General features: G+C 42.9%; 1 protein-coding gene across 26 annotated transcripts in view; it reads left to right on the forward strand.

Annotated features, from left to right (window-relative positions):
- The window catches only part of LIMCH1 (LIM and calponin homology domains 1), a 346,429-nt gene that overhangs the window by 153,084 nt on the left and 167,275 nt on the right, over window positions 1-26,070 (forward strand). For 16 of the 26 annotated variants that reach the window (XM_089327123.1, XM_017350869.4, XM_070068155.2 and 13 more), the window contains one exon: window positions 15,769-15,838. The exons of the other annotated variants lie outside the window; for them this stretch is intronic. In XM_089327123.1, coding sequence (XP_089183249.1) covers window positions 15,769-15,838 — 70 coding nt within the window. The remainder of the gene's footprint in view (window positions 1-15,768; window positions 15,839-26,070) is intronic. 26 annotated transcript variants of the gene reach the window in all.

The following is a 26,070-nucleotide window of genomic DNA, read 5'->3' on the forward strand; positions in this document are numbered from 1 at the left end:
TGTGGTGTGTCTCTCCTCAGAGGTGCTATTGGCATCTCTTCCTGCCTCACTCCCACCAATACAGATGCTACACACCCTGGCCCTGCCGGTAGTGCCTCCTAGTCAGCGGAAGAACCCACACTGACCCGCAGGCTCCTGAATGCTTCCTGACAATGGCGGCAGGCAAATACTCTGTGCAGGGCCCTTTGTATCTTGCCTGTCCAGAAATGTAAAGCTGGATTCTTTTGGTGACTGTGGTTATATTCTCCCCCTGCCTTTTCCTGATAGCCTGCTCTTTCTTCTTGAGTTTGATTTTCATCATCTTCCTTCTCTTGTCTTTCTTTGGTGTTACTACCCAAGGATAGGTGTTTATTTACTAAAACCAGTTGAGCTGTGCTAGGAGAGAATACAGAGGAAAATGAATGGGATTTGGAACCCTGACATTGACTCCTATGAAATTTTGTGTTTAGTAGACACAAACCGGTCCACTAATGCCATTCCCCATGGTTCAACCTGGTATACCGAGCAGAGTCTAGATTTGCCTCCTGGGTGTCCTAAGACAAGTTACCAACCTCTGGGAGTCCAGTTTACTCTTCTGTAAAATTGTACTGAGTGATAGCGTCGTCCTGAGGGTTGAATGGCTCGCTCAGGAATAAGCACAGAATTCTTTGTTCAGTGCTTGGAGCATAGCAGGCACTTCAGTGTTCACTCTCCTGCCTTCATCTATGTAATGGCAAAGTCGCTACCTCGTGAGGTGCCTGGGAGAGTGCAGTGAAAGAATGCACTAACGTGCTCAGCATGGTGTCCCTGCTTGGTTGGCACACTGTGCCACTGGCTGCCTCATTATTAGTGTAGGAAATAAGCCAGAAGTCAGTTACGAATATGACATGGTCAGTGCACCCCTGTGTCACTGTGCACCCATCAGCTCATTCCCTCAGGCAGCCACAGGATAAAGGAATTTGGATTTTACTTTCTAGCATCTCTTGCCTAGCTTGGGATCAAAAACTGGGCAAGAAAATTTGGTTCCTTTACAAACTTGATCATCTGTGATTAATGAACTTTGGCTGGCAGAGCTTGGGGCCTACAGCGATTGTTTTGGAAACAATAACCTTGACCTCTGTGTTGATGTCATTTCCTCTTGCTTCCTCCAGTCTGTTGTGAACTCTTTCACTGGAAAGCTGTTTTAGAAACTTCTAGGCAAAAAAAAAAATAGTGAGTTCTAAGTATATATACCCAACTCTGCTGTCCTATGACTGTACCAGATGGAGAGCTTCTTCATGAATCCTCCCATTTCTCTTTCTGTTTCACTCATTGGACACCAGTCTGGCACCCAATATATCTATCATAAATACTTGTTGAATAATTAAGACCCAGTAGAGAGATTTCTATCAAGGTCACCTGGTCATCAGTGACTTTCTTTAAGTTTCTTCCAATCCTAGTCAATATATAGTCTGTCTGTCTGTCTGTCTCTCTCTCTCTTTCTCTCCACACACACACACACACACACACACACACACACACACTTTAAAGAACAGACCCATCCCTGAAGGCTGGGAGGCCAATGGATTGATTGATTTGCTTTCTTTGGGTGTGAAGTCCTTCATTACAACTTCTCATGTTCCCAGGTGTCTTGGAGCTGAATTTATGAGTTTTGTTTTGCAGATGTATATCCATGGAATTCAAAGTCTGAGTATGTTAGTCTGCAAATAAGTGACCAATAAAGAATGTCTTAGTGGATTTTTGTCTCGGTTCTTATGTTGCTGAAATAATTTTCTAAAGATAAGAAATCTGTTGGTAAATACTTGTTTATATCATCACTGATAAATGAGCTGATTGTTCTAGGAAGGAGAGCTTGTCTTGGATTCTTGTCACGATTTCAGCGTGAGATGTGTTGTGTGCCGTGGACGTGTACTAATCTTCTAGGACAGGTTGGGAGTTGAGGCTGTAGCTTTGCGAGGAGACATTTTATCACATGGAGGACAGGTTGCATACTGATCATGTGCCAAATCAGGCACCCACAGAGCATGAAAAGGGAATGTAAAATGTGATTCTTAAAAGTTTTATAGTGTGTCTGGAGATTGAACACACACACAAAGCAGTTAAGATCCAGTGTGAACCAGAATATGGGGGCATGCAAAAGTGACCAAGATTTAATCTCCAAGATTTAGTGAGGTTAAACAAAGAGATTTTGTGGTTTGGGATATAGTTACTGAGATGTTCCAGTTTTACTAAAGACAAGAATAGGCTGATGGAAAGAGAAAGGCATCTTTACAGGAGAAACAAACATTTCTTTTTACTTGCATGGCACTCTGGTAACCTAAATGCATGTGTGTGTGTGTGTATTCCCATATACTAATCAATTCTCCAATACCAGCTGAGTGTCCTGGGTTGAACTCAGTCCCAGCACTAACTGGCGAAAGTGTAGACTTCAAAGCTAAAGTCCCACCACACTTCTCTCAACATCAGATACTCATTGCAAGTAGTTGTTCCCCAGGGTACTCACAACTTTTCTCTGACTTGGCTGTAAGTTGGAGATTCTCATTACCCCTTTTTGGATTTGCTGATTTTCTAAAATGGCATACAGAACTCAGGAAAACCCCTTATTGCATTGACCTGTTTATCATAAAGGATGTGATAAAGGATACAGACGAACAGCCCGAAGGAAGACATGAAGACATACACAGGAGAGAGTACAGGGCAGGGGCATGGAGTTCCCAGCCTTCCTGGGTGGGTCACCATTCCAGCACCTCCACATGTTCAGCAAACCCAGAATCTCTCCAAGACTGAGGTTTAGGGATTCTTAGGGAGGATTCATCACCTGGGCGTGAGTGGTTAACTCCGTTTCTGGCCTCTCTCCTCTTCCCAGATAATGGAGGTGGGGTCTGAAAGTTCCAAACTTCTGAGCATGACTTTTTCTGGCGATGAGCTCCCCTCCAGATGCTCACTAAGTGTTACCTCATTAAAGAAAAAGAGCTGACTGTTGCCTGGGAAGTTCCAAGGGAGTAAGAGCTCTGTGTCAGCCACTGAGTCAGAGACCACATACTAGAACAACAGGTGCACCCAGCCTCCCTGTCAGTCAGGAAACTACAGCTCTTCAGCAGGAATCAGGGAGGAGTGTGTTGTTCTTGTTATAAATTGCGTCATAGCATCCTACAGGCACAACAGCAAGAAGACAGACTTGGAGTCTCGCATGAGTGTGCTGTGTTTGGCAGACAGAGGAGAGCTGCCTGATGAGGGAGGGATTGTCTTTCTTCAGTCATATGAGCTTCTTAAGAATCCACTCATGATATGGTCAGTTAGTATGAAGTCGTGTACTCTGTGCAGTCAAGTCATGTAAGGGGGAGGGGGCTGGTAAGTTCCAGAATCTGACTCCCGACTCCAAATGAGGTATAAACTCCTCCGGGAGTGACATTGAGGCAGAGACTCGAATGAAGAGTGGAAGTTCTGTTCTTCCACCTGGAAATAGGGGAGGGGGATGGAAGGAGGGAGAAACAAGCTCAGGCTGAACAACGTGTTAGAAAGCCCTAAGGTGGGAAGGAGCTCTGTGTATTGGTGGAATTGTGGTGGAACTGCTTGGCTAAAATGTAGACAAGAAGGGAGAGAGGATGGTAGTATGAGATCAGGGGCAAGACTGTGCCAGGCCTTGTAATCCAGAGAAGGTTATTTTTTTTTAGTTTGATCCTCAGAGTAATAGAAATGAGAATTCCAGTGAAATAACAGAATTTGGTAGAGTAGTGATGAATAAGAGAAAAGTATAAAGAATAACTTCAGCTCTTAACAACAAGTTGAGGGGTGGGGCTGAGACAAGACAGACGATATCCTGTACTCCTTAATAGAATGTGGATTTCAGTTTGGGCAGGTTGAGTTTGGGATATGCACAGGACCTATAACTTAGGGGTGAGATGATGGATTTAACTTACACATACTGCATTTTGGAGCCATCACTGACCATCAAGCTGGAGATAATGGAAGTCTGTGATAGGACAACTATACCAGAAAAGAGCAGCAAAGCAAAGTCTCAGTTTGATGTAGTCCCTGCCCTGGGTCAGTGTGGGAGAAAGAAAGAAAAGCTCACAAAATAGCTGTGACTGAGATGAGAGGAAACCCAGGAAAGTGTGATGTCATGGGCAGCAGGGGAGCAAAGATGACTTAAGAAGGCGGAGGTCACCTATATTGCATGGCCCCAGCAGACATGGAGTTGAATGTGGCCTCAGATAAGACCTGCCATGCTTGTTGAAGGAGGTGCTAAGGACCTCTGGTCAATTACTACCCAGCTCTGGGAGCTGCCAGTCAAATCATCCTGAGTCCATTTCATTGTTTTTAAGTCTTGCTGATGCTTTTGCATCGTTTTAACAGGTTATTGTTAGAGACCTTATGTAGTATAAACTACATATGGCAATATTTTCCTAAGCTTTTGACAAAGATGCAAGGTTAGTGAGACTCAATGACTCATTCATGCAGCGAGCTCATAGTTTGTCATTGGAAATGAGTCACTGTTGAGAGTGAAAGGGGGTGTTAATGGGATGAGACATGGCAACAGCAGGTGGGCTCTGGGGATTGTTCTTGGCCAACTTGGCCATCCCAGTTGTTGGCGACTTCAGACTGGTGCTTTCTTTGTTCAGTATTCACACACTGCTTTGTGAATCCTCACAGCAACTCAGGTAGGTGAACAACCTGGATCTTCCAGCCCCTCTTTCATTAGGTGGAAACCCCAGGTGGGGAGCACAGTGCAGTCTTTGAACTCCTGGTCTGCAGCTCTTTTTCTAGCCAGATGTTCACTCAGATCTCAGGAAAGTTGGGTCCTTCTGCTGTTACTGACTTTGGCCTTAGCAGGCTGGTAAGATTGGATAGGCTTTCCATGTAGGATTCTCTCGTCTCTCTGCCAAATCACAGTTGGCCTCACTGACTTGGCCTAGCTCCAGGTTTTTGGCACCAAGACTCATTAAGCCTTTAAGTTCAAATGAGGACATTTCAACCCCTTCCTTTTATTATTTTTTTCAAAAAAGATCTACTGTGAAAAGCTGCTTTTTGTTTGAAGATTGACCTGACTTAGGTGGGGATTTAGGCAAGGACTGAATATCCCCAACAGGCATCTGTTCCGAAAGCAGAAAACAGATGGAGAACATGGTAGGCCAATGTGTAGCACTCTCCAAATGTGCAGAATGGCCCCCAGTGTGGCTTTTTTTGAATCCTCACCAAAAAAACAGCCCTTGGTTCCTATCCAAAAGGGAAGCTCTTAGCACAGTGGGAGACACTGTTCCCATTCAAACTGTTCTTTAGGCATCATTTACTGAGTCTGCTTGGGGAGCTCTTGTGTGCACTTGAGCATCTTGCATTTGAACCCTTCCCAGCTCACCCATCTTTGTAAATTTCTGTCCCTTTAACATTATACGATCCTCATCTCCTTTTCTAAGATACAGTTTTTCATGACCCAGACCCAGTAGGCTGTGGTTAGAGTTTGTTTTGATGCATCTAAAAAACATACGTGAAACTTACTTTAGCATAATTAATATTTAGTAACCATTTGCTTCAAAATGTGGTGATTTCCTTTACCCTGTCAACCTGTGCCTTATTAATATTCGAATTGTGCTGATTTAAATCATAGGCTTCATGTCTCTCTTCTTGAACAAATTTAATACACATTTATCCAAATGATCAATTGATTGAACAGTATATGCGACAGCAGGTTTCACTACATACTGCTTATACGTGACAGAAGAAACAGGCCTCCCCTTTGCCTGCCTGTGGAGTTACATTCGGGATTAGGCTTTGCTGGGATTTAAGAGGATTTAGGAGCTCCCTAATTGTATTTCCTTAATAATTCATTTTTTGATTGTCTCTAATGGCCTGTCAGGCTGGGTGGGCTGCCTTCTTCCCACAATCAAGTGAGCAAAATTCCTGCCTCAATTGTCCTAAATTTTTCCTTTGGTTACCCACAGGAAAGGAACCATTCTTTTTTTGTTGGTTTCTTAAGGATTTTTTTTTTTTTAAGTCACAATTACAGAGTGAGAGAGTGCAAGAGAGAGCATGAGCAGAGCCAGAGCTCACGCTGGTGCAGCCACAGTGTAGCCAGGTTTGACCCGGGAACTTCGCACTGCCTGCCCTTTGTCGGTATCCTCCCTTCCTTCCTCCCCAGGCCTAGCTTTTCTGTTGCCTCCTGCCCGTCCAGAGACTACGCCCATGTAGGCCTGCCCTTCAAAAGAACTAAGATGATCTCATTCCCTCTGTTCCTTTATCTCTCTCTGCATGGCTTCAGCCCCAGGGAGGGTCCTTAGGAAGAGAAATGAAAGAACAGCTAATGCGTTAGACTTCCACCTGTGGGAGGGCTGGGGCCGACACTTCCTTGGGGAGATGATAATAGCTCCTGCCAGTGGTGAAGTGAGTACCACACACTGGCCCATGCCAAGTATATGACATGCGTTATTTCCCTTACTCCACGTGCTCATGCTATGACTAGTAGATATTTTTCTCCCCATTTGACAGAGGAAGAAACTGAGGCTCATGGATGTAGAATCCTCACATAACTTACCTAGGGAGTTATGGAGTTGGGATTGTAACCCAGGAATTTTTCTTTGTGTCTCTGAAGACTCCTACTATTCTTGGAATTTTCTGGAGCCCAGTCCTGGAACCCTTGCTTCTGAGAACCTCTTACTGAAGAAGCAGCAAGAGCAAGGCATTGGCTGCTTATCCCACCCAAGAATGAACACAGGAGCCTTCAGGGGTGTATCGCAGCAATTTCACTTTCCGAATTTTCTCTCCACCCTCCTGACAATAAACCCGGCAATAACTGGGGTTCAACTGTGCACAAGAAGTGCTAATTACAATCATTTCTGCATAATCACCACGTGGCACAATGATGATTACATGTATTGTTACCCATCTCAGAGTAACTTTAGTTCCATTTTATTTAGTTATACTAGATTCTGTTCGTGTGTTGCCAGCTTTCATGGTTCATTAGTCATGTATGTTGTCTTGACCTTGTAGCTTATTAAAACAGGGGGAACCCTGAAAAGGAGGCATGGTAGGAAAGACAGTTGGGAGGATGAAAGGGCTTAATTACCAGTGGAGGCATTTGGAGGCATCTTGTGGGCACACAGGAGCCTGGAAGTAATTGGAAGAGGGAAAGAGTGTGGCCAAATGCAGGTGATACACGTGGTGTGGTGGGTGCAGTGGGCAGGTTGCTAAAGATGGCCGATTCTGGTGGCTGGAGATTTTCTGTTGAAAGGCAGACAGTGAGGCTTCATAGGGAAGTACCCTGCTCAGGTTTTGAAGCCTGAACTTGTAATCCCAGCCTGCGGAGTGCAGGTGCTATCACCTCTGACTTTGCCTACACCTCCCTCAGTGATCATCTCTTTGTCTACTTTATTTCATTTGACTCTCATGTCTCTTTTAGACCCCAGATTTCCAGACACCACGAATGGTCATGCAAATGACAGACTCTGAGAGAGACTGAAAATGAATCACAAGATTCTAGATCTTCAGATCATTGTTCTACGTTTCCTTCCATGCTGATAGATTATTTTATTAGTGTTAGTTGGTTTTAGTATTAGGAATGGTGCTGACGTGGAAGAATTTCTTTTTCCCCTATAAAATGTAGGAAAATTTAAAAGGATCCATGTGCTTATAACACCTCATTTTTTATAAAAAACTTTAATAAATATAAATTTCAAAAGCACAACTTTTGGATTATAGCGGTTCTTCCCCCCATAACCACCCTCACACCCGCAAACCATCCCATCTCCCACTCCCTCTCCCATCTCATTCTTCATTAAGATTCATTTTTAATTATCTTTATATACAGAGGATCAACTCTATACTAAGTAAAGATTTCAACAGTTTGCACCCACACAGAGGTGTCTTCATTTTGCTGCAGTCCCAATGGGATTCAGGGGGAAAGGATGTGTCCAGCTGTTTATTTTCGCATTTGGGAGAGTTTTTTCATGGGTACAGTTTGCCAAGGTAGAGCTCCCTCCCCCCTTTTAATGGGAAAAGGCCCTTCTGGAAAGTTGTGCTGGTTAAGTCCTGCAGGCTCCTGTGACTAAGCAGCCCTGAAATCTCAGTGGTTCCTCCCACGGAAGTGCGTCTCTACTCTTGTATAAGCCTGATTTTGGCAGCAGGGAAGGGTGGAGACCACTGTGCTCGGGCAGTTATTTAGGGACCTGAGCTAATAGCCTCCAAGCTCAGTGCATGATCTCCCAGGGCTTTCTGGTTATCAGCATCTAACAAGTCCATGAGGAGAGCAGGAGAATGGAGAGCTGCCTGGGAGAGGTGTTTCTGCCAGGCCTAGGTGTGATAGGTATTACACATACTGGCCCACTCTCTCTCCAGTGGCTGGAACTGTGTTACATTCTCACAGCACAGCAGTAACAAACAGGCTTGGGAAATGGCCTGGGCTGGGTGCCCAGGAGAGAAGGCAGGCAAGTGTGCTGAGCAGGGCCTGCCACAGGGCCTGTAGTAGGATAATCACAGCACTGCTGAGCCCTAGAATGCAGAGGGTCAGGCCCAGCTTCTTGGAATTCCAAGACTACAAAGCCCTTCTAAAGCTCCTACGATCCGCTCTTAGGTGTGCTTGAGACAAGTGGCCCAAAGGTGACCGATGCTTCACACATTCCAGATAACGCACCACGCCCCACCGACATTTGGTAGCTATTAATGATGCATTTTGCATTCCAACACTATTTTGTTCATATGAACTCCTTTTTTGGGTCAGGTTTCACTTTTCCCTATATTTTAGTCATTTTTTGTTGACCTCAGAGGGTGTGTTAATTTTCCTGGTTTTGCCAAGGCAACTCTAAAATGAAATCTTTAAAAATGACATCTGTAACAGGTTTATGGTGAAGGTTAAATTGATCTCATGCTTAGGTTCAAGAACAGATGCCATGTTAGATTAAATTGAAGTGCATATACCACTGTCCAGGGTCCATAGTCAAACCCAGAAAGTGGTCAAGGGAACCACACAGAAAAACACTATTGAACCAAATTCAAAGGGACACAGAGTGGGTAATTTTGTGATCCTAGTTGCCCAATGCAGCTGTACAAACCAAGCTAATGAGATGGTGATGTAATCTCTTGTTGCAAAGAATAAAGTGATTTCCCATGAGATTGAACATGAATTTTCCAACCCTGTGTTTCAGGTATAGATGGCCCCTCTGCTCTGCTCCAAACTCTAGGCTACATGTTAAAATTGAATTTCTGAACTGAATGACTGGTAAATTTAATCCTTTTAAAATTTGCTCTCCTTTTAAAAAGTGTACCTTTGATGTTCATATTACAGCCCAGTAGCAAACAGTCTCCCCATTGGTACAATCCTTAATGTCTAGATGGCCCTGTAATAGGTCGTTGTAGTGGTATTGTTAGTGCCTTACCCCTTGAAGACCTATTATATAGGCTCTTGGAGGAGTCAGTCTGAAACGAAATGCCTCTCTCCTAGAGTAGGGGTTTGAATTTTTTTTAAAAAAACAGTTGCCATTAGAAGAAAATTTTTGCACTTTGTATTTTATAACCATTAAACAGTGTTTGAAAGGCTGGATGTTAAAGGTACAAAGAGTTATAAAATGCAGTCTGTGACTGAGACAAACCATCAGCGTCATTCCTGAGTGGCTCAATAATTGCTTATTGAAGGAGTCTAATTGTTAATCTTTTAAGAGTGTGTCCCATAAAGTATGTGCAGAAACATGTCTTTATTACCTTCTCAAAAATTCAGGGCGGTGGTGTGTTCAGTGAGATGCCAGTGAACCACATATGTGCACAGTTCTGATCTTCCTGTGAGTTTTAAATCCACTAGTGAGGATACCACCAGAGGAAGAGACATCAGGTGTTCTCTGCCTACTTTGTATCCCCAGAACCAAGCTTCAGTTCAGAAACCATGTGTCCTCATTAACATTTGTTGAGTACACAAAGGAACCTCTGGACTAACCTTGCTTGAAGTGGGTTTTACTTAGTGTCTTAGATTCAGAATATAAGAACTTAGCAGTTCCTGTTGAATTTCTGTCATGTAAGACATTTTTGCTTATTTTCATTGCCATTAACTTTTTCATAATTGAGGGGTTGTCCAGATCATAACTTTTCTTCTAGTAGTTTCTCACCAGACGTGTAGCAGGCAGCTAGCCACACATGGTGATTTGGTTCATTTGTGTGAGATTTTTATCCAAGGTGGCCAGAAAAAGAAAACAAATAGAACTTATTTTAGTCTTTGGCAGTTAGGTAATGGAAAAGTTCAAACCAGAATAACTTGCATGTACCTGGTTAAAAGGGATCTACTGAGTGTACTACATGAGTGCATATGCAACCTTCTATTTATCAAGTGCTAACGACACGTATCATCCTGTTGTATCCTTACCCCAAATCTGGATGGAAGGTGAAGGGTTTTATTTTTAAATCTACATTTTATTAAAGAGAAAGCTGAGATCCCGAGTAAGTGACTTCCTAGTGACTCATAGCTGAGGCTTGCCGGAGTTAGCTGTTAAAACCTAGACTACTGATTTCAAATTCACTGTTCTTCCCTTCTATCATGCTTGAGTGTTATATATTTTTAAATGATGTTTTATTTATCTGCTTTCTGATATCTGTGATTTTAATAGGAAGACATTTTCTCTATGCAAATAGTTGTAATTTTATTTTATACCTATAAGCATATGGTGATATTTTAGAAATATAAACCAGATCATCTCAGTTTTCATCTAAATAATTTTCTAATGCTTCACATAAAACTTGGGAGAAAATCTAGATGCTTTACCTGGGCGTGGATTTTGCCTTCGCCTTGGTGGTCACAGGTTGTTTCCTTCTACTCACCCTTGTTGGCTACATTGGTCTTTCAGTCATTCCTTGAATACACCAAACACTCATATGCTCTTGCTTCAAAGTTTTCCCTTTTTTAAAAAAATATTTATTTATTTGAAAGTCAGAGTTACAGAAAGCAAGAGAGAGGTCTTCCATCTGCTGGTTTACTCCTCAAATGACCACAATGGCCAGAACCAGACCAGACAGAAGCCAGGAGCTGGAAGCATCTTCCAGTTCTCCATGTGGCTGCAGGGGCCCAAGGACTTGGGCCATCCTCTGCTCCTTTCCCAGGTGTATTAGCAGGGAGCTGGATCAGAAGTGGAGCAGCAGAGACTTGAACCAGCACCCATAGAGGATACTGGCACTGGAAGCATCAGGCTCAACCCACTGTGCCACAATACCAGCCCCCAAAGTTTTCTTTTTTCTCAATCTGTTCTGTCTTTCTGGAATCCCCATTCTCATATCTCTTCTTGGCTAATACACATGTGCCATTCAACTGTTTCCTGAAATACTGGCTCTCTGGAGCAGTTATTTGGCCACCCAGTCAAATACTGCATGTCCTGTTCCTATGCTGGTCTTCCTAGCACTTTCACTTCCTGAAATTGTCTTCTCATGTGTTTTATTTGTTTGTTTTCTCTTGCCCCCATGATCCCATCCACTCGTGTGTGAAGATGATAAATTTCTAAAAGTAAGAACTTGGCTAGTGTATAATGACCTGCAGGCAACTGATAAAAAATTGCTGGATAAATGAACAGCTGAAAAGAATTCTTCTTGTTTTAAATTTTTCTATAATTTTGTTTGTAGTGTAGTCACATTTATTCATTTATTTTAATTCTACTTTTTAATTTTTGATATGTTCATAAAAGTATATAATTTCTGGGGTATCATAGATGTTTTGATACACATATACATTGTTGTGATGTTCAAACCAGAGTAAATATACCTACTGTCTCAAACACTTATCATTTCTTTATGGTGAATACACTCAAAGTCTTTTCGTTTAGCTCTTAAAAAATACACACAATAGTGGCTGGTGTTGTGGTGCAGCAGGTTAGGGCCACTGCCTGCGATACTAGCATGCCATTTGGGTGTCAATTCATGTCCTGAGTGCTCCATTTCCCATCCCTCTCCAGACTAATACCCTACCACCGAGCTTCTGTCAGTAGCCCACAGCTATTAAAAAAGACATATCTGGGGCCAGCACTGTGGCATAGTGGGTAAAGCTGCCGCCTGCAGTGCTGGCATTCCATATGGGTGCTGGTTCAAGTCCCGGCTGCTCCACTTCCAACCCAGCTTCCCACTAATGCACCTGGGAAAGCAGCAGAAGATGGCCCAAATGCCTGGGACCTCCGCATTCACGTGGGAGACCCAGAAGAAGCTCCTAACTCCTAACTTTGGTCTGGCTCAGCCCCAGCCATTGCGGCCATTTGGGGAGTGAACCAGCAGATGGAAGACTTTCTCTCTGCCTCTGCCTCTCACTCTCTGAAACTCTGCCTATCAAATACATAAATAGATCTTAAAAAAAAAAAAAAAGACATAGCCGTATCTGCACTGATAAGACACACTCTCCAAGGTAAGTTGTCTGACCTCCAAGGCACATTGCTAAGTGAAAAACACAGTGTGAGACAATGAGTACTATGTACTACAGCTGCCTTGTAAAAGAATTCTTTCGTGATTTTTATAAATCTTCCCCTGGAAAGTCTTTCAGGTTTCCCTTAGGGAACAGACTGGGGCTCTGTGGGACAGAGGTGATGACAACAAGACTTACATTTTCTGTTTATATATATATATATATATATATTTTTTTTTTTTTTTTTGGACAGGCAGAGTGGACAGTGAGAGAGAGACAGAGAGAAAGGTCTTCCTTTGCCATTGGTTCACCCTCCAATGGCCGCCTTGGCCAGCGCGCTGCGGCCGGCGCACCGCACTGATCCGATGGCAGGAGCCAGGTACTTATCCTGGTCTCCCATGTGGGTGCAGGGCCCAAGCACTTGGGCCATCCTCCACTGCACTCCCGGGCCACAGCAGAGAGCTGGCCTGGAAGAGGGGCAACCGGGACAGAATCCGGCGCCCCGACCGGGACTAGAACCCGGTGTGCCGGCGCCACAAGGCGGAGGATTAGCCTAGTGAGCTGCGGTGCCGGCCCATTTTCTGTATATTTTTAAGTTACTTTTCAATTATCAATACTCTACACAGATATTATTTAAAAGTTCAGTTTTAAAGTGACACTGTTAGGAACTAGTGAGGAAACGAATGTGTTTTAAGAATTTTGTTCATTTAAAAAGTTGGCTTTGGCGCCATGGGTTAAGCTACCACTTGGGATGGTTGCATACCGTATGGGAGTGCCTGGGGTTGAGTCCCACCTCTGCTTCCAATCCTGCTTTCTGCCAATGTGCTTGGGAGGCAGCAGATGATGCCCAAGTACTGGAGTCCTTGCCACCCACTTGGTGGATCCAGATAAAGTTCTTGGCTCCTGTCTTTGGCCTATCCTAGTCCAGACTATTGCAGGCATATAGGGAGTAAAGCATCAGATGGAAGATCTGTGTGTGTGTTTATGTGTGTCTGTCTCTGTCTGCTACTCCATCTTTTTTTGTCATCCTACCTTTCAAATAAATAAATAACTTTAGAAATAGAAAAGGTAAAAAGTGGTCTACTTTGTAAAAAAAGTTATAAGAAATAAAAACTTGGCTTAGGGGTTGGATGTTTGGCCCAGTAGTTAGGACACTGCTTGGGACACTGCGTCCCATATCAGAGTACCTGAGTTGGAGTCGTGGCACTGCTCCGGATTCCAGTTTCCACTTAATACCCACCGCGAAAGGCAGCCAGTAATGGGCCCTTGCAACTCCTGTGGAGACCTTGACTGAGTTCCTGCCTCCTGGCTTTGGCCCCAGCCAATGGAGGCATTTGGGGAATGGGAGCTCTCTCTATCTCTGTCTCTGCCTTTCAAATAATAAACAAAACAAACAAACAAACAGAAAACCTCATTTGGTTTTGGAGATATTGTATGTATCTGTGCATTTTAACAGAGAGGCTACTGGGTATTGACATTGCCTGAGAGAGCACTAATTTAAGAAACTTAGATGCTGGGCCTGACTTTGCAATGAACCAGCTCTAGGGAAGTTACTCACCATCACCAGGCTATGTTTTCTGAGCTGTAAAATGAAAAGGGTAACTATGTTACTTTCCAACTGAAAAACCAGTAATTCCAAAATAAGTTGGGGCCAACACTGTGGTGCAGCAGGTTAAGCCACCACCTGCAGTGTCAGCTTCCCATATGAGCACCAATTCAAGTCTGGCTGCTCTAATTCTGATTGAGCTCCCTACAAATGCACCTGGCAAAGCAGCAGAAGATGACCCAAGTGCGTGGGCCCTGCCACCTACGTGGGAGACCCAGATGGAATTTCAGACGCTTGGCTTCAGCCTGGCTGAGTCCTGGCTATTGTGGCCATGCAGGGAGTGAACCAGTGAATAGATTCCTCTGCCCCTGTAACTCTGCCTTTTAAATAAGTAAATAAATCTTTTAAGAAAAATATGTTCTAAAGAAGCACTTTTGGTTAAAATGAATTGGGTTCATGACCAGAGCAGCCATTTTAGCTCTAGGTGGCCAAAAGGCACGCGTGCTCTGTGTTACCTGTGGGGACAGCAGGTTGGAATTGCAGTGAAGGCAACCAAGAACAGGCAATTATATTTTTTGGTGCAAAACCATAATATCTTGTCTTCCACAATCACTGCGGGGTCGTTTCTCAATGTATCAATACCTACTTGTATCAGAGTCAAATATAAACTGAATTCGAGGCTAATTATTAAACTATTCAGCTAATTATTATTCCAAGAATTTTTGCTACTGATCTGTACATGTCCTGAATTGTAACAGAGGTTAGAACACGTTTTCTGTAAAGTGCCAAAAAAAAATCGCATGCTCTATAGGCTACACATTCTTCAACAGTGTAGCACACAAGTAGCCTCGGGAAATATGTAAATGAACAGGCATGGCTGTGTTCCAGTAAAACTGTATTTTGAAAAACAGGTGTTGGGCCAGATTTGACCTGAGGGTCATAGTTTGCTAACCCCTGAATTATAATAAATTCCTGCCCTGGGTTTCTCCCTGCATGGTGTCCTTGATTACCTGATTGCCTCACTAATCCCTAAATGCAAAAATAAACACTTTGGTTCTACAACCCCTTCCCTCCCATTCTTCCTTTATGAATACCTTATTTTCCAAACAATATGCTCTCCCCTGTTATCCTGATGCTAACCACATTCCAGGCTTTCCCAGTTTCTTTCCGTTTTCTCCTCACCCTGAATTCATATTTTCCAAAGACAGCAATTACAGTTGTTTCTCTTGCAGGCCCTTGTGGTTATTACCAGTTTTACATGATTTCAGCCTTGCCCTGAAAATAGTTCACTCAAATATCGTTTGTACCTAGGGAACCACAGTCAACCTCATTAAATGTCTTCGAGATATGATTGGTTAACCTCTTGCCAAACATATTCTTCCCTTTTCGAAATGATGCTCAACCTCATTTAACAAGCCACTCTGTTTGAAGAACAAATAGGGTCTGGAGGTAGAATTTGTCTTGGCAAATCGCCTGCAAAGATAGATGTTGGTCTCTGAACTTGATGCATCCCTGGAGAGACTCCTGCCTCAGCCAGAAGAGTTGGCAACACGCCTTAGCTACACAGGAATACCTGGCTCCAATTCTAGACAATTCCTCCCCAACTTCTATCCAACTCGCCTTCTTGCCCTTCCCCTCCAAGCACTCCGGTCCCTGCCTTTTCTTTTCTTCTGTCATTTCCGAGCTTGAAAACTTCACCTGCCACAGACAAGCTTGATGCTGGCAAAGCTCTTCACTTCCATGCACGAAGGCAGGTAGATTATTGAGATTCACTACGTGCTTTAAATTCACTGCCTTTTCTAGTCAGCGATTTAGCTGTAGCCCCAGATAAAGGTGGTTTGTGTGATCCATCTTGCTTTCTGTCTCACTTGACATTCTGCCTTTTCCATGACAGGTTGCTGAATGCTATAAAGCCAGGACTTGTTAAAAAGATCAATAGATTGCCTACCCCCATTGCAGGATTGGTGAGTATCCAGAATTGAGATTTATTTTCCAATATTCCTTTGCTCCAACCTAAGGGTCATGACAGTACCATTTATTACACTTCTCTCCTGCAATATGTATTCCACTTGAATGAGAACGCATTGAATCCATTAAACTGAGAGGTCACTTAAAAATGAAAGATAGCACTGATGCCTAAATGGCATCTTAATCTCTATTTGCATTTTTCCCATGAGTGATAAGAGCCTTCATTCTTAAAGAAGTAAATTTGTTTTGGGGTGAGAGGCTGGTAATTAGGTCACCCCAGGGGAGAAATGTGATTTTTAATTACATTTTCTGATTCCAGTTCTTTACTGCATTTCCCTGGAATGGAGGGGGGCAGGGTAAGAGAGAAAGAATTCCAAGAGAAAGCATAACTCGTGTAAGAAATGGCTATTTTTGATATTAAAAATATACCTGATTTCAATGCCACATATGTAGACCAACTGTTGTAAAGACATAATGGGCACTGAGGTGACCTAATGTCATCTGGGGAGCTATTTAAGCGAAACCCTTGCCCTTCTGAACCTGCCCATGTCAGTCTATAAAGCTGACATCTTCACATGTGGTCAGAAGCAGGGTGTTTTTTCCAAGCATTGATTAGTTTCATATTTCTTGACAGTTGATTTTAATTGTTTATGTTGGCTTTTATATCAAAAAAGGTGGAGGACCAGGAGGGCAACCAAATCTTTGTTCTGAAAAGAACTTGGCCTACTTGCACACATTTGCAAATGTGTGTTCATGTGTACAAGCAGCAATGAGGATGTATGTGGCCTTCTAATGACTCGCCGAGTGTCTGTTGTGACCTCCTTCTTTGCGTGTGCTTTTGCAGAAAACAATGAAAAATGTCAAGAATTTAGGCAAGATTCTAAGATCTTACTGATTGCTGTTAAGAGTTTCTTTGCTACATCATAATGACTAATTGGAATTAGATCTGACAAAAATTTGTGTTTGAGAATCATGGGGATCCTGGGAGGAAGGCAGATGGTTGAAGCAAGTCACATGAAATGGGTATCTTCTTTATTTTAAGAATTGCTATTTCTGTGATGCATTTTATTTTCCATATTGGTCAGTAGTGAGTTGGTGATTCATCATTAAAGACCCTTACAATTTCACATATCAGAATCATGTAGCCAGGTAAGTTAATATGTAGGTAAATAAAGGAATGGTCTTGAATAGTAATATAACATAAGTAATCAATATATGGGTATCATATATTTATAAATACATGCATTAATTATTTTTAAACATTTTATTAAATCAATCTCTTCAACTGTTAAAGCCACAGTCTTAATGATACTGATCAATATCACTTTGGCTCTAAGCCTGTGGCTTCTCCTGACCTTGGAGCTCTGGGATTTCATGTTGTATGAGCAACACTTGGAGCAAAAAGTCAAGACCTCAGGGAAATCCATGGAAACTGATGCAAGTAGAGCTGGGTCTGGTAACCACGGAGGAAGGGATTTTAGAACCTTAATTTAAAAATGTGAATCATAAATAATTTTAGTCAGATTAAGCATTTGGGACATGTATCTTTCTGTATGTTTTTTCTGATCACAGATCCAATGTTATTATTTACATATTGCCTCTGCTCTGGAGCGGTTGGGCAGTGTGATGCATGAAAGCAAGGCAGCCTCAGTTACCTCCTCTCATCTGTATACTTGACTCCTCTTTGCTTTTGCATTGAATTTCCTTTCCACTTGGTTCTAACCATCATTTGTCCTTTTTTTGTCCTTTCCCAATGAACACATCCCTATTTGCCTTTATTCTCTATCACTTGTAATCCTGTGCTGATATCATCTTTAGTCCAGAAATACTTCCTGAAGCAATTACTGCCCATTCACTAGTGGTTCCTGAATCCACAAACCTGGTCCAGCACTGTTCCTCTTCTCCAGTTACCTCCAAACCAACATCTGCAGAACACAGTGGGCTAGCTGTGGTCCTGGCGGAAACTAGCACTGCCATTCCTCCCTCCTGTTATGTTGGTGGACTTCCAGCATTCGCACATCGAACTTAGTGTCTGTTCTCTTTCTACACCCTTGTTCTTTGTTTGCATGACTTCAGCGCAATACAGCATTGACCAAATCAGCATTTTTCACCAAGTACTGTATCTCCAACTCCAGACCTGTGATCTGTCGGTTGGCCAGTTCTGCCTGGGTGTCCTACATGCATCTCAAGCTTAATATATTCAAATTAGAATTACGATGGCCATTCCTACCCACTTATTTCCCAAAGTCAGTACAGGCATCATACTCATATGAGGAGAGTTCAAAAGTTCATGGAAAAACAAGAATTAGAAGATAAATTTATTTTGGTGCAAAATAATCTTGAAATGTGTGCATAGTTTTTTTCAGAATAGGCATTTTCCATGAACCTTTTGAAGAATCCTCCAGAGTCAGCCTCGTTTAGCTGTCAGAAGCATGGCAACTTTCTGTCATCTGTCTACGCCTCTGATTTTCTTGGCCATTGCCCCAGAGCATCTGTCCTTGTCTCCTGTCTCATCTACCCCAGTCGGCTCCCAGTTCAGCAAACACTGATCATTCCCATGTGTGATGCCTTTTCTCATGATACATCTTGGGCATATAATATTCTCCTCCTACTCTTTTTGACCAAAATCCTGTTCGTTTATCAAGATCTACAGCAAAACCAACCCTTGTTGTGAAACCTTTAATATTTATGGTCCATTATCACCTTTCATTATAGAATACAGATAGAATCCCCTGGTATGGCAGAAAATGAGTTCATACGTAAGGGAGATGAAAGTCAGCTTTGTTGAAATATACTTTCCTGTTAACTGTGTGAACTGAAAGGCACATAAGTGGTTTAGTACTTGTGTTAAGAAACTGTGGCTTCAGGCAGTTAATTTGCATGATCAAACTTACCTACGATGAGTCCAAGTGATGTAAAGCATCCTAGTGATGTGTTGAGAAGACACAGTTCTGAGGAAATCATCTAACAGCTCCAAAGCTGGGGAAATAATGGCACAACAGCTGGCTTGCATTTTTCAATACTGTCAATGTCATAAAAGTTATTTCCCCCATCCCCAAAATGCTGGAAAACAGCTATAGATTAAAGATGACTGAGGTGATATGCCAGCCAAGTGTAGTGCATGATCCTTGATTAGGGAAAAGCAGCTATAAGAGGCATTCGTAGGATAACTGGGGAATATTTGAGTAGGAATTAAGCATTAGATAATGAAATTCTCTCAGTGTTGACTTTCCTGCATGTGATGACTGTGTTGTATAGAGAGGAGAACACCTTGAATTTACCTTAGGCGGTACACATGCTGCAATATAGAGACACGAAATGTGGTAGTGTGTACAGCTAAACCTCAAGGTGCTCTGACAAAAAAAACCCTGTGTACATAATGTATAATTATATATATATATATATGGAAGGAAAGAGGGAGGAAGTGAAGAAGGGAGGGAGGAAGGAAGGAAGGAAATGTGGCAAAATGTTGGATCCAGATAAATAGCATACAGGTATCATGATACTATTCTGTTTTGGTGGGTTTGAAATTTTTCAGTATAAAAAGCAGGTGGGTGTTGTGATGCCATGAGTTAAGCTGCCACTTGGGATGCTCACATGCCCCATCAGACAGAGTGCCTGCTTTGAGTCCTAGCCATTCCACTTCTGATCCAGCTTCCTGCTAATGTACATCCTGGGAAGCAGCACTTGAAGGCCCAAGTACTTGATTCCCTGCTGTCCACATAGGAGATCCAAATAAATTCCAGGCTCCTGGCTTCAGCCTAGCCCAGTCCCAGCTGTTGGGAGCATTTGGAGACTGAACCAATGGATGAACAATTCATTCTCTCTCCCTCTCCTTCTGTAACTGTACCTTTCAAGTAAATAAAAATAACCATTTTTAAAAGGTGGAGATTAAAAGAAATTAATTACTTATTTTGGGGGGTTAAAGGAACCTGAAATCTGAAATAAGTAGTAGATCTGAAGGTGGCAGAGGCCGTCTTGGCTTGGTAGAGATGGAGCCTTTTGTGTGGATATTTGTTTCAAGCAACGTTTTCTTTTTCCTTCTACTCATGACAGGCAGGAAAGAGCAGACAGAGATCCCCTCAAATGCATCTAGAGACTTCTAGATTGGTTTGTATTTTGTCAGGGGGTTGACAGCCACTGGCCACTTACTGATCAAGAAGAGGTCTGCAGTAGCAGGGCCATGGGGATCTGAGAAGTGTGGCCAGAGGGTTTTCTGTGCCTGGAACTCCTGCCTCCGTGTCTTAATGGCCTGGTGTTGAGAAGCCAATCCATTAAGATGGCCCAGCTGCTTGACTTGAAGATAAATAGAAGAGTGTGTTTTCATATAGCAATCCCAAATTATAAACACATGTAGATTTACAAAGGCATGAATAGGTGTATTTTAGCCCCTGAGTTGAGCTGTGGTTACCAAGAATTCAGGGGTGAAGGTGTTAAAACAAAGTAGTTGAAAATCATTTCCTGGCCGGAATGCAGAGAGCCTGGGTCCAGGTCTGGGTTCCTTCGGTAACGATTGCTGACAGGAAGCCGCCTGGTGACTGCCTGCAGATGTTTGCATTCTTTTTTAGGTGTTAGTGATGCTCTTAGCTGTGGCCAGGGAGAAAGTCCTCAAATTTAGGTCTTGGCCTATCCAAGACTTCCAAAAATGCTGCCCTTCAGCCTGCCAGCTTGTCAGGATTGCACAATCAAGTCACATCCTGAAACTCAGTTTAGTGGTCATTAGAGAGCTTGCTAAATGTTTCTCCCCAAGTCCCTGCTTATGATAGGAGTTTGGAGATTATGCTTTTTCTTGCTCAGATTTTAATTCTGACAACGGTGTGTGTGCACATATATGTGGGCACTCATGAGGCATAATTAGCAATAGATGGTTTTCCGGTGTTCTGCCCTCCAGTGCTGACCTCTCCTTGGGCTGTCATGAAATATTTGCTTGATCTCACATGTGAATCCATGAAGATGAAAGCAATCAGAAAAAAAGAATTTTACAGATGGAAGGACGTCTTAAATATATTTGTTTTATGGATTAAAGATGTGCCAGTTGATGAGGAGGAAGTTATTATCTGAAATTAGACAAATAATAAAAGCTGAGATGGATCTGAACCCCTGCTCCCCTTCTCCCCGATTGTTCCGTATTCACATGTTTCCAGTTGCAGATGGGCCATGTGTGAATGAAAGCTGATTTTATCTCTTATGAGAAAGAGGGGAAAGGCAAAGACTTACTTTTTCTGTCCTTCTCGGTTTTTCTTCCTTTGGCCAGTACCTACAAAATACCCTTTCACATTATGTGACAGCCTCATTTCACGCAATGCCCCCGCACCTGGTGAGTGGTGGAAATTTGACTCAACACTGGAGTTGAGTAACACTGGGCAGGAATGTAACTGGTAGAATTATCCTGCCATTTACTAATTGTAACCTGCTCAGAAATGTAGTTTTGGAAAAGGGATGTGTTTTTCTCAAATCAAAGATAAGATTTCAACTATGGTTAGAGCTGAGCTTCCTGAACTGGATAAAAATGAAAGTTTCCATAAACTGTAGACTTTAGGAAGCTTTCAAAAGGTATCTGCTTAATTGTATGAAACTGATAGCAGAACACTTGACATTCCATTGTTTGAAGGAGGTCAGAGCAAGAGAAATGATGAAAGGACTGTAGAGATTTCCACATTATGAGAAGATAAAAATAGTTTTGGACAAAAGGTAGACATAGGAACCCATTGGCAATTGAGTGACAGGAGTGAGAAACCTTTCTGCAAACTACATTTTAGGGAGGTGATGAGGTGGTACATTTGGGTCCCAGGGTTTTCTGTCTGTGAAGAAGAGGTTGCCTGCAAGCCCTACCTAGAGATTAGCTTTTGAATACCTTGGCTCATCAGCAGTCATGCTTTCCCTTGGAGGTTTCCATTCTACGACTCCCTTTAGAATTTCTAGAGTCTTTGCCTTACCTTCAGCTGTTTGTCACCTACGTTACTGCAGGGAAAGCTTGTGAAGTCCTGTTCTCTGCTTCTGTCTCTCTTCAAGTTCAAAGTAATATTTTAGGCCAGCAGGAAGCCCCAGCAGGCAATGGGAGAGGCCAGGGATGTAAGCTACCATAGTGATAACTCACCTACTGGGAACTACTTCCTATGCGCCAGGTACAGTGCTCAATTATCCTTCTTAATCTGTACAGTCCCCCTCGGTGTTGTCTTCACTGGAACCTTACTGTAGCTCAGGAAACCAAAGTTCAAAGAAGTCACTTACCAGTCTTCCAGTTAACCAGAGGCACAACTGGGATTTGAGCCTGGCTTTGCCCAGCTCTGGGGTTGGCTCCTTTTCTACTGTGTTAGACTCTTTCCCTTAGGTTCCATAAAGCAGGTATATGAAGGGACTTCCAAAGGTTCATGGAAAAATGGGATTGAAAGATATTTTTATTTTAGTGCAAAAAAATTGTAATCCTTTCATGGGTTTTTGTAATGTGCATTTTCCATGAACTTTTTGAGGACCCCATCGTATGCATGGATTAAACAATTTCACACCACGATGAACTTATTTTTTATTTCCATATCTTCATAAACTTCATAAACTTTTAAAGAACCCTTATTGTTTGAACTCAACGCTTCCAAGCTTCAACCTCTAAGGAGATTTCAGTTGGTTTTAGAAGTCAACCTCTCACCTTTGTCACTTAAAAATTGAGGCAGTGACCCATTTTACAAAGTGGTCCTGCAGAAGCAATTTCTACTGTCACTCCATAAAACCGACCTTCCTGTGTCAAGTCAATGATACAATAGTCTGATAAAGGAAATTCGTAGGAAAGCATTAGAAAACCTTAGTTAGGTCTTTCAAAATGAATGTCCATTCATAATACACAGCCAAACTCCTCATAGCCCTCTCCTCCCTCTTTCTCTTCACACACACATGTGCATACACACATCTCATATCTGCCGACTCCTGCAAACCCTTCCCTACCCCCAACAACCTTAAATCTTCTAGACTCACACTGCTTTTTCCTTCTTTGCTTATTCACATTATCTCTACTGTTATTAGCCCTTAGCCTTCTTCAGTGCAAATCAATCCAGCTGGAGACAGTTCCCTCCATCTATGATTCTGACTATAGACAACCAAGGGTCAGGAAATTCTCACGCATGGATCCAGGAGGGAGTGGGGGACTGGGAATACCTCCCTCATGCACTGTTCCTGCCACTCTCTGCTCTTTGTGGTCATGGCTTGGTACCATCAGGGATCCCTGGAGGCATCCCACTCTTCTTTGGGGGCCAAGTGAAATCTGGCAGCTGAGCAATGTTCAGTGTGAAGGAGACATGTTTCACTGAGGGGGATGAGTAGCTCTTATGAGGTATCCCAGCCAACAGTGAATTTAATGACACACTTCCTTTTATCCTTATCCTTGGCACGGCGTGAGAAACCTCAGTGGTTCCCACACCGCACACAGGAGGAATGCTCAATTTGCTGCTTTGGTGTTTGGGGCCAAAGCCAAGCCCAAGTGGGGATGGTGGTTAGCATTTTAGTAGGCTTAGACCTAAAGGAGGATGGGCTGCAGGGAAAAACAACAAACTACATGTGGTCTTTGGTCCACTTAACTCTGCATTCAGTTGGATGGTAGAATAGGAGCCGGGGTTGGGGTGGGGGCTTAGTTCTTTTGATGCCCCAAGTCATTACAGCTGTGTGCTGCTGGTTGTAACAGCATCCACCGTTAGCTTGTGAAAGTACAGATCATCTCACGTCCCTCACCTTCTCAAATAACCATATATGGCTCCCCGGTGCCTGTGGAATAAAATCCAAATGCCTCAGAAAGGCACCTGAGGTTCTTCCTGAACGAAGGTGGCATTCTAGACATATATATCACTCCTAGGGGCCAGCACCGCAGCTCACTAGGCTAATCCTCCGCCTGCGGCACCGACACCCCAGGTTCTAGTCCCGGTTGGGGCGCTGGGTTCTGTCCTGGTTGCTCCTCTTCCAGTCCAGCTCTCTGCTGTGGCCCGGGAAGGCAGTGGAAGATGGCCCAGGTCCTTGGGCCCTGCACCCGCATGGGAGGCCAGAAGGAAGCACCTGGCTCCTGGCTTCGGATCAGCGCAGCACGCCAGCCGTAGCAGCCATTTGGAGGGTGAACCAGTGGAAGGAAGACCTTTCTCGCTGTCTCTCTCTGTCTCTCTCACTAACTCTGCCTGTCAAAATAAATAAATAAATAAATATCACCCCTAGGAACCAGGATTACAACTAATTTGTGATCTAAATGAGAAGACTTGAATGCATAGAATAAAGAGAAAAGTATATCAGTTGGCAAATGCCATTCTCCACAGCGAATTGGGAAGCTGAATGGACACCCTGGTGTCCACCATGGGAGGCTGGCTCGGGTTGTTCACTGATGAGCTTGGATCTGATCAGCAAATGAGCCCTTTGTACATCTGGAGGGAAAGGCACTTGGGAAGACTCAACAGAATTTTCTGTCCCTCCATACACTCAGTGATTATTATTTCCCTGTCAGTTTTCTTATTTGGTGAGGGTATTGATTATCAATTGCTGTATAACAAATTCCCCCGAAAACTTAGTGACTTTAAGTGACATCTGTGACCTTGTAGTGCCTGTGGATCAGGAAACTGAGCAAGGCTTGGCTGTGTCTCTGGTTCAGGGTTTCTCGTAAGGCTGCATTCAAGGTACTGGTTGGTGTCAGTTCAAGACTTGACTGCAGAAGGCTCTGTTCTAAGCTTACTCATGTGGACATTGGCAGGGTTCAGTTCCTCACAGGCCACTGGCCAAAGCTGTCCTTAGTTCCTGTTCATGTGGACCTCCCATACAGCACTTACAGTGCTGCAGCTTGCCTTACCGGGTGAGCAAGCAAGAACTAGAGACAGAAATTTGAAGCCACAGTCCTTTATAGCCTAATCTCTGAAGCGACATTTCATCACCTCTCTGGATTCTATTAATTCAAGCAAATCACTAAATCCATCCGCATTCAAAGGGAGGAGGTTACAAAAGGGCCTGGATACCAGGGGGGAAGGACCTCTGGGAGCTGTTCGCTAGCTGCCTATCACAGTGAATAAAATGGCTGTGTTAATCCAATGTGAAATTAGGACATAGATTTCTTAAACTCCTGAAAAATGTGCCCATTATGGTCACAGGCCTATAAAAATAATATAATTTTCCTTGGATAACCTCTCTTGCATGGCAATTAATGTCTGTTTTGTAGTTTTCTTCTGCACATATACACCAGAAAAGAGATAGTTATCTTCTTTCTCTCCAAGTGAAAATAGACTGATGATTCAAGACATAATTCTAGGCTTTTAAAGGATCACTTTCTAGGAGAGAAATACACAAGTTAGTGCTAATCTAAGGTAGACTGCAAAATGTTAATGAAGTAGAATATGCAAGGAAGAACAAGGAAGAAATTTTTACTTGAGATCAAGAATTTTGAAAGAGCTGGGGTTAGAACACGGCATCTATGAAAGGTAAACAGCATTGGAATTGTGGAAGGGACACTGTGGCTTCAGGGCATAGAAGGAAGGCTGTAAGCCAGAAGGACCTGGTTCTTGTCTGGAAGTGGCTATTATTTGTATGTGACTGCAGCTGGAGCCCAAAGTACCTGAGAGAAATCAGTGCTTTCAAAATTGGGCCAGGAGTGTACTTTGAGTCCAGAAATGCCATCTGAAGGTGTTTGGACTTGTGTGCAGTAAAAGTATTTAAAAAAAAGAACAAGAGAATCTTGTATTCCAGATGGCTCTGGCAGTCATATGGAAAGATAGTTATGAGAAGAGACCAGCAGTAATAGTCACTTAGGAGATGAATCACTCAAGCAACAGAGGATGAGCACCTGAGCCTGGGTAGAAGCAGTGGGAGTAGAGATGAGAGGCAGGATTTATTTTCCACTGAATATAATATGCTATCAATTATAAGGCATGCCATTTTCAAAAGTATAACTAACCCAAAAAAGCTGCCGATTCAATGATGACATAATACTAAGACAAAAGCCATGGAAAGATGCATCTTTATTTCAAAGGTAAAAAAAATGTTCCTCTTAGACTTGGTGAAAGACAATAAATAATTTTAGGAAAATGACATCTACATTTTGGACTCGAACAACTTGGAGGATATTGATGCTATTAATAGGAATCATGGGAACAAGGGAATGAGAAATGGGGTCCAGGAGAAAACATGAATTCTCTTTAGGACATATTGAGTTGGAAATATTTAGGAGGTATTCATGTACAGATGTCTGGCAGGCTATTGAAAATGTTGGTTTGGAACT

Source organism: Oryctolagus cuniculus, chromosome 2 (assembly GCF_051225735.1).
Source record: "Oryctolagus cuniculus isolate XC-2025 breed Fujian yellow rabbit chromosome 2, ASM5122573v1, whole genome shotgun sequence".
NCBI lineage: Eukaryota > Metazoa > Chordata > Mammalia > Lagomorpha > Leporidae > Oryctolagus > Oryctolagus cuniculus.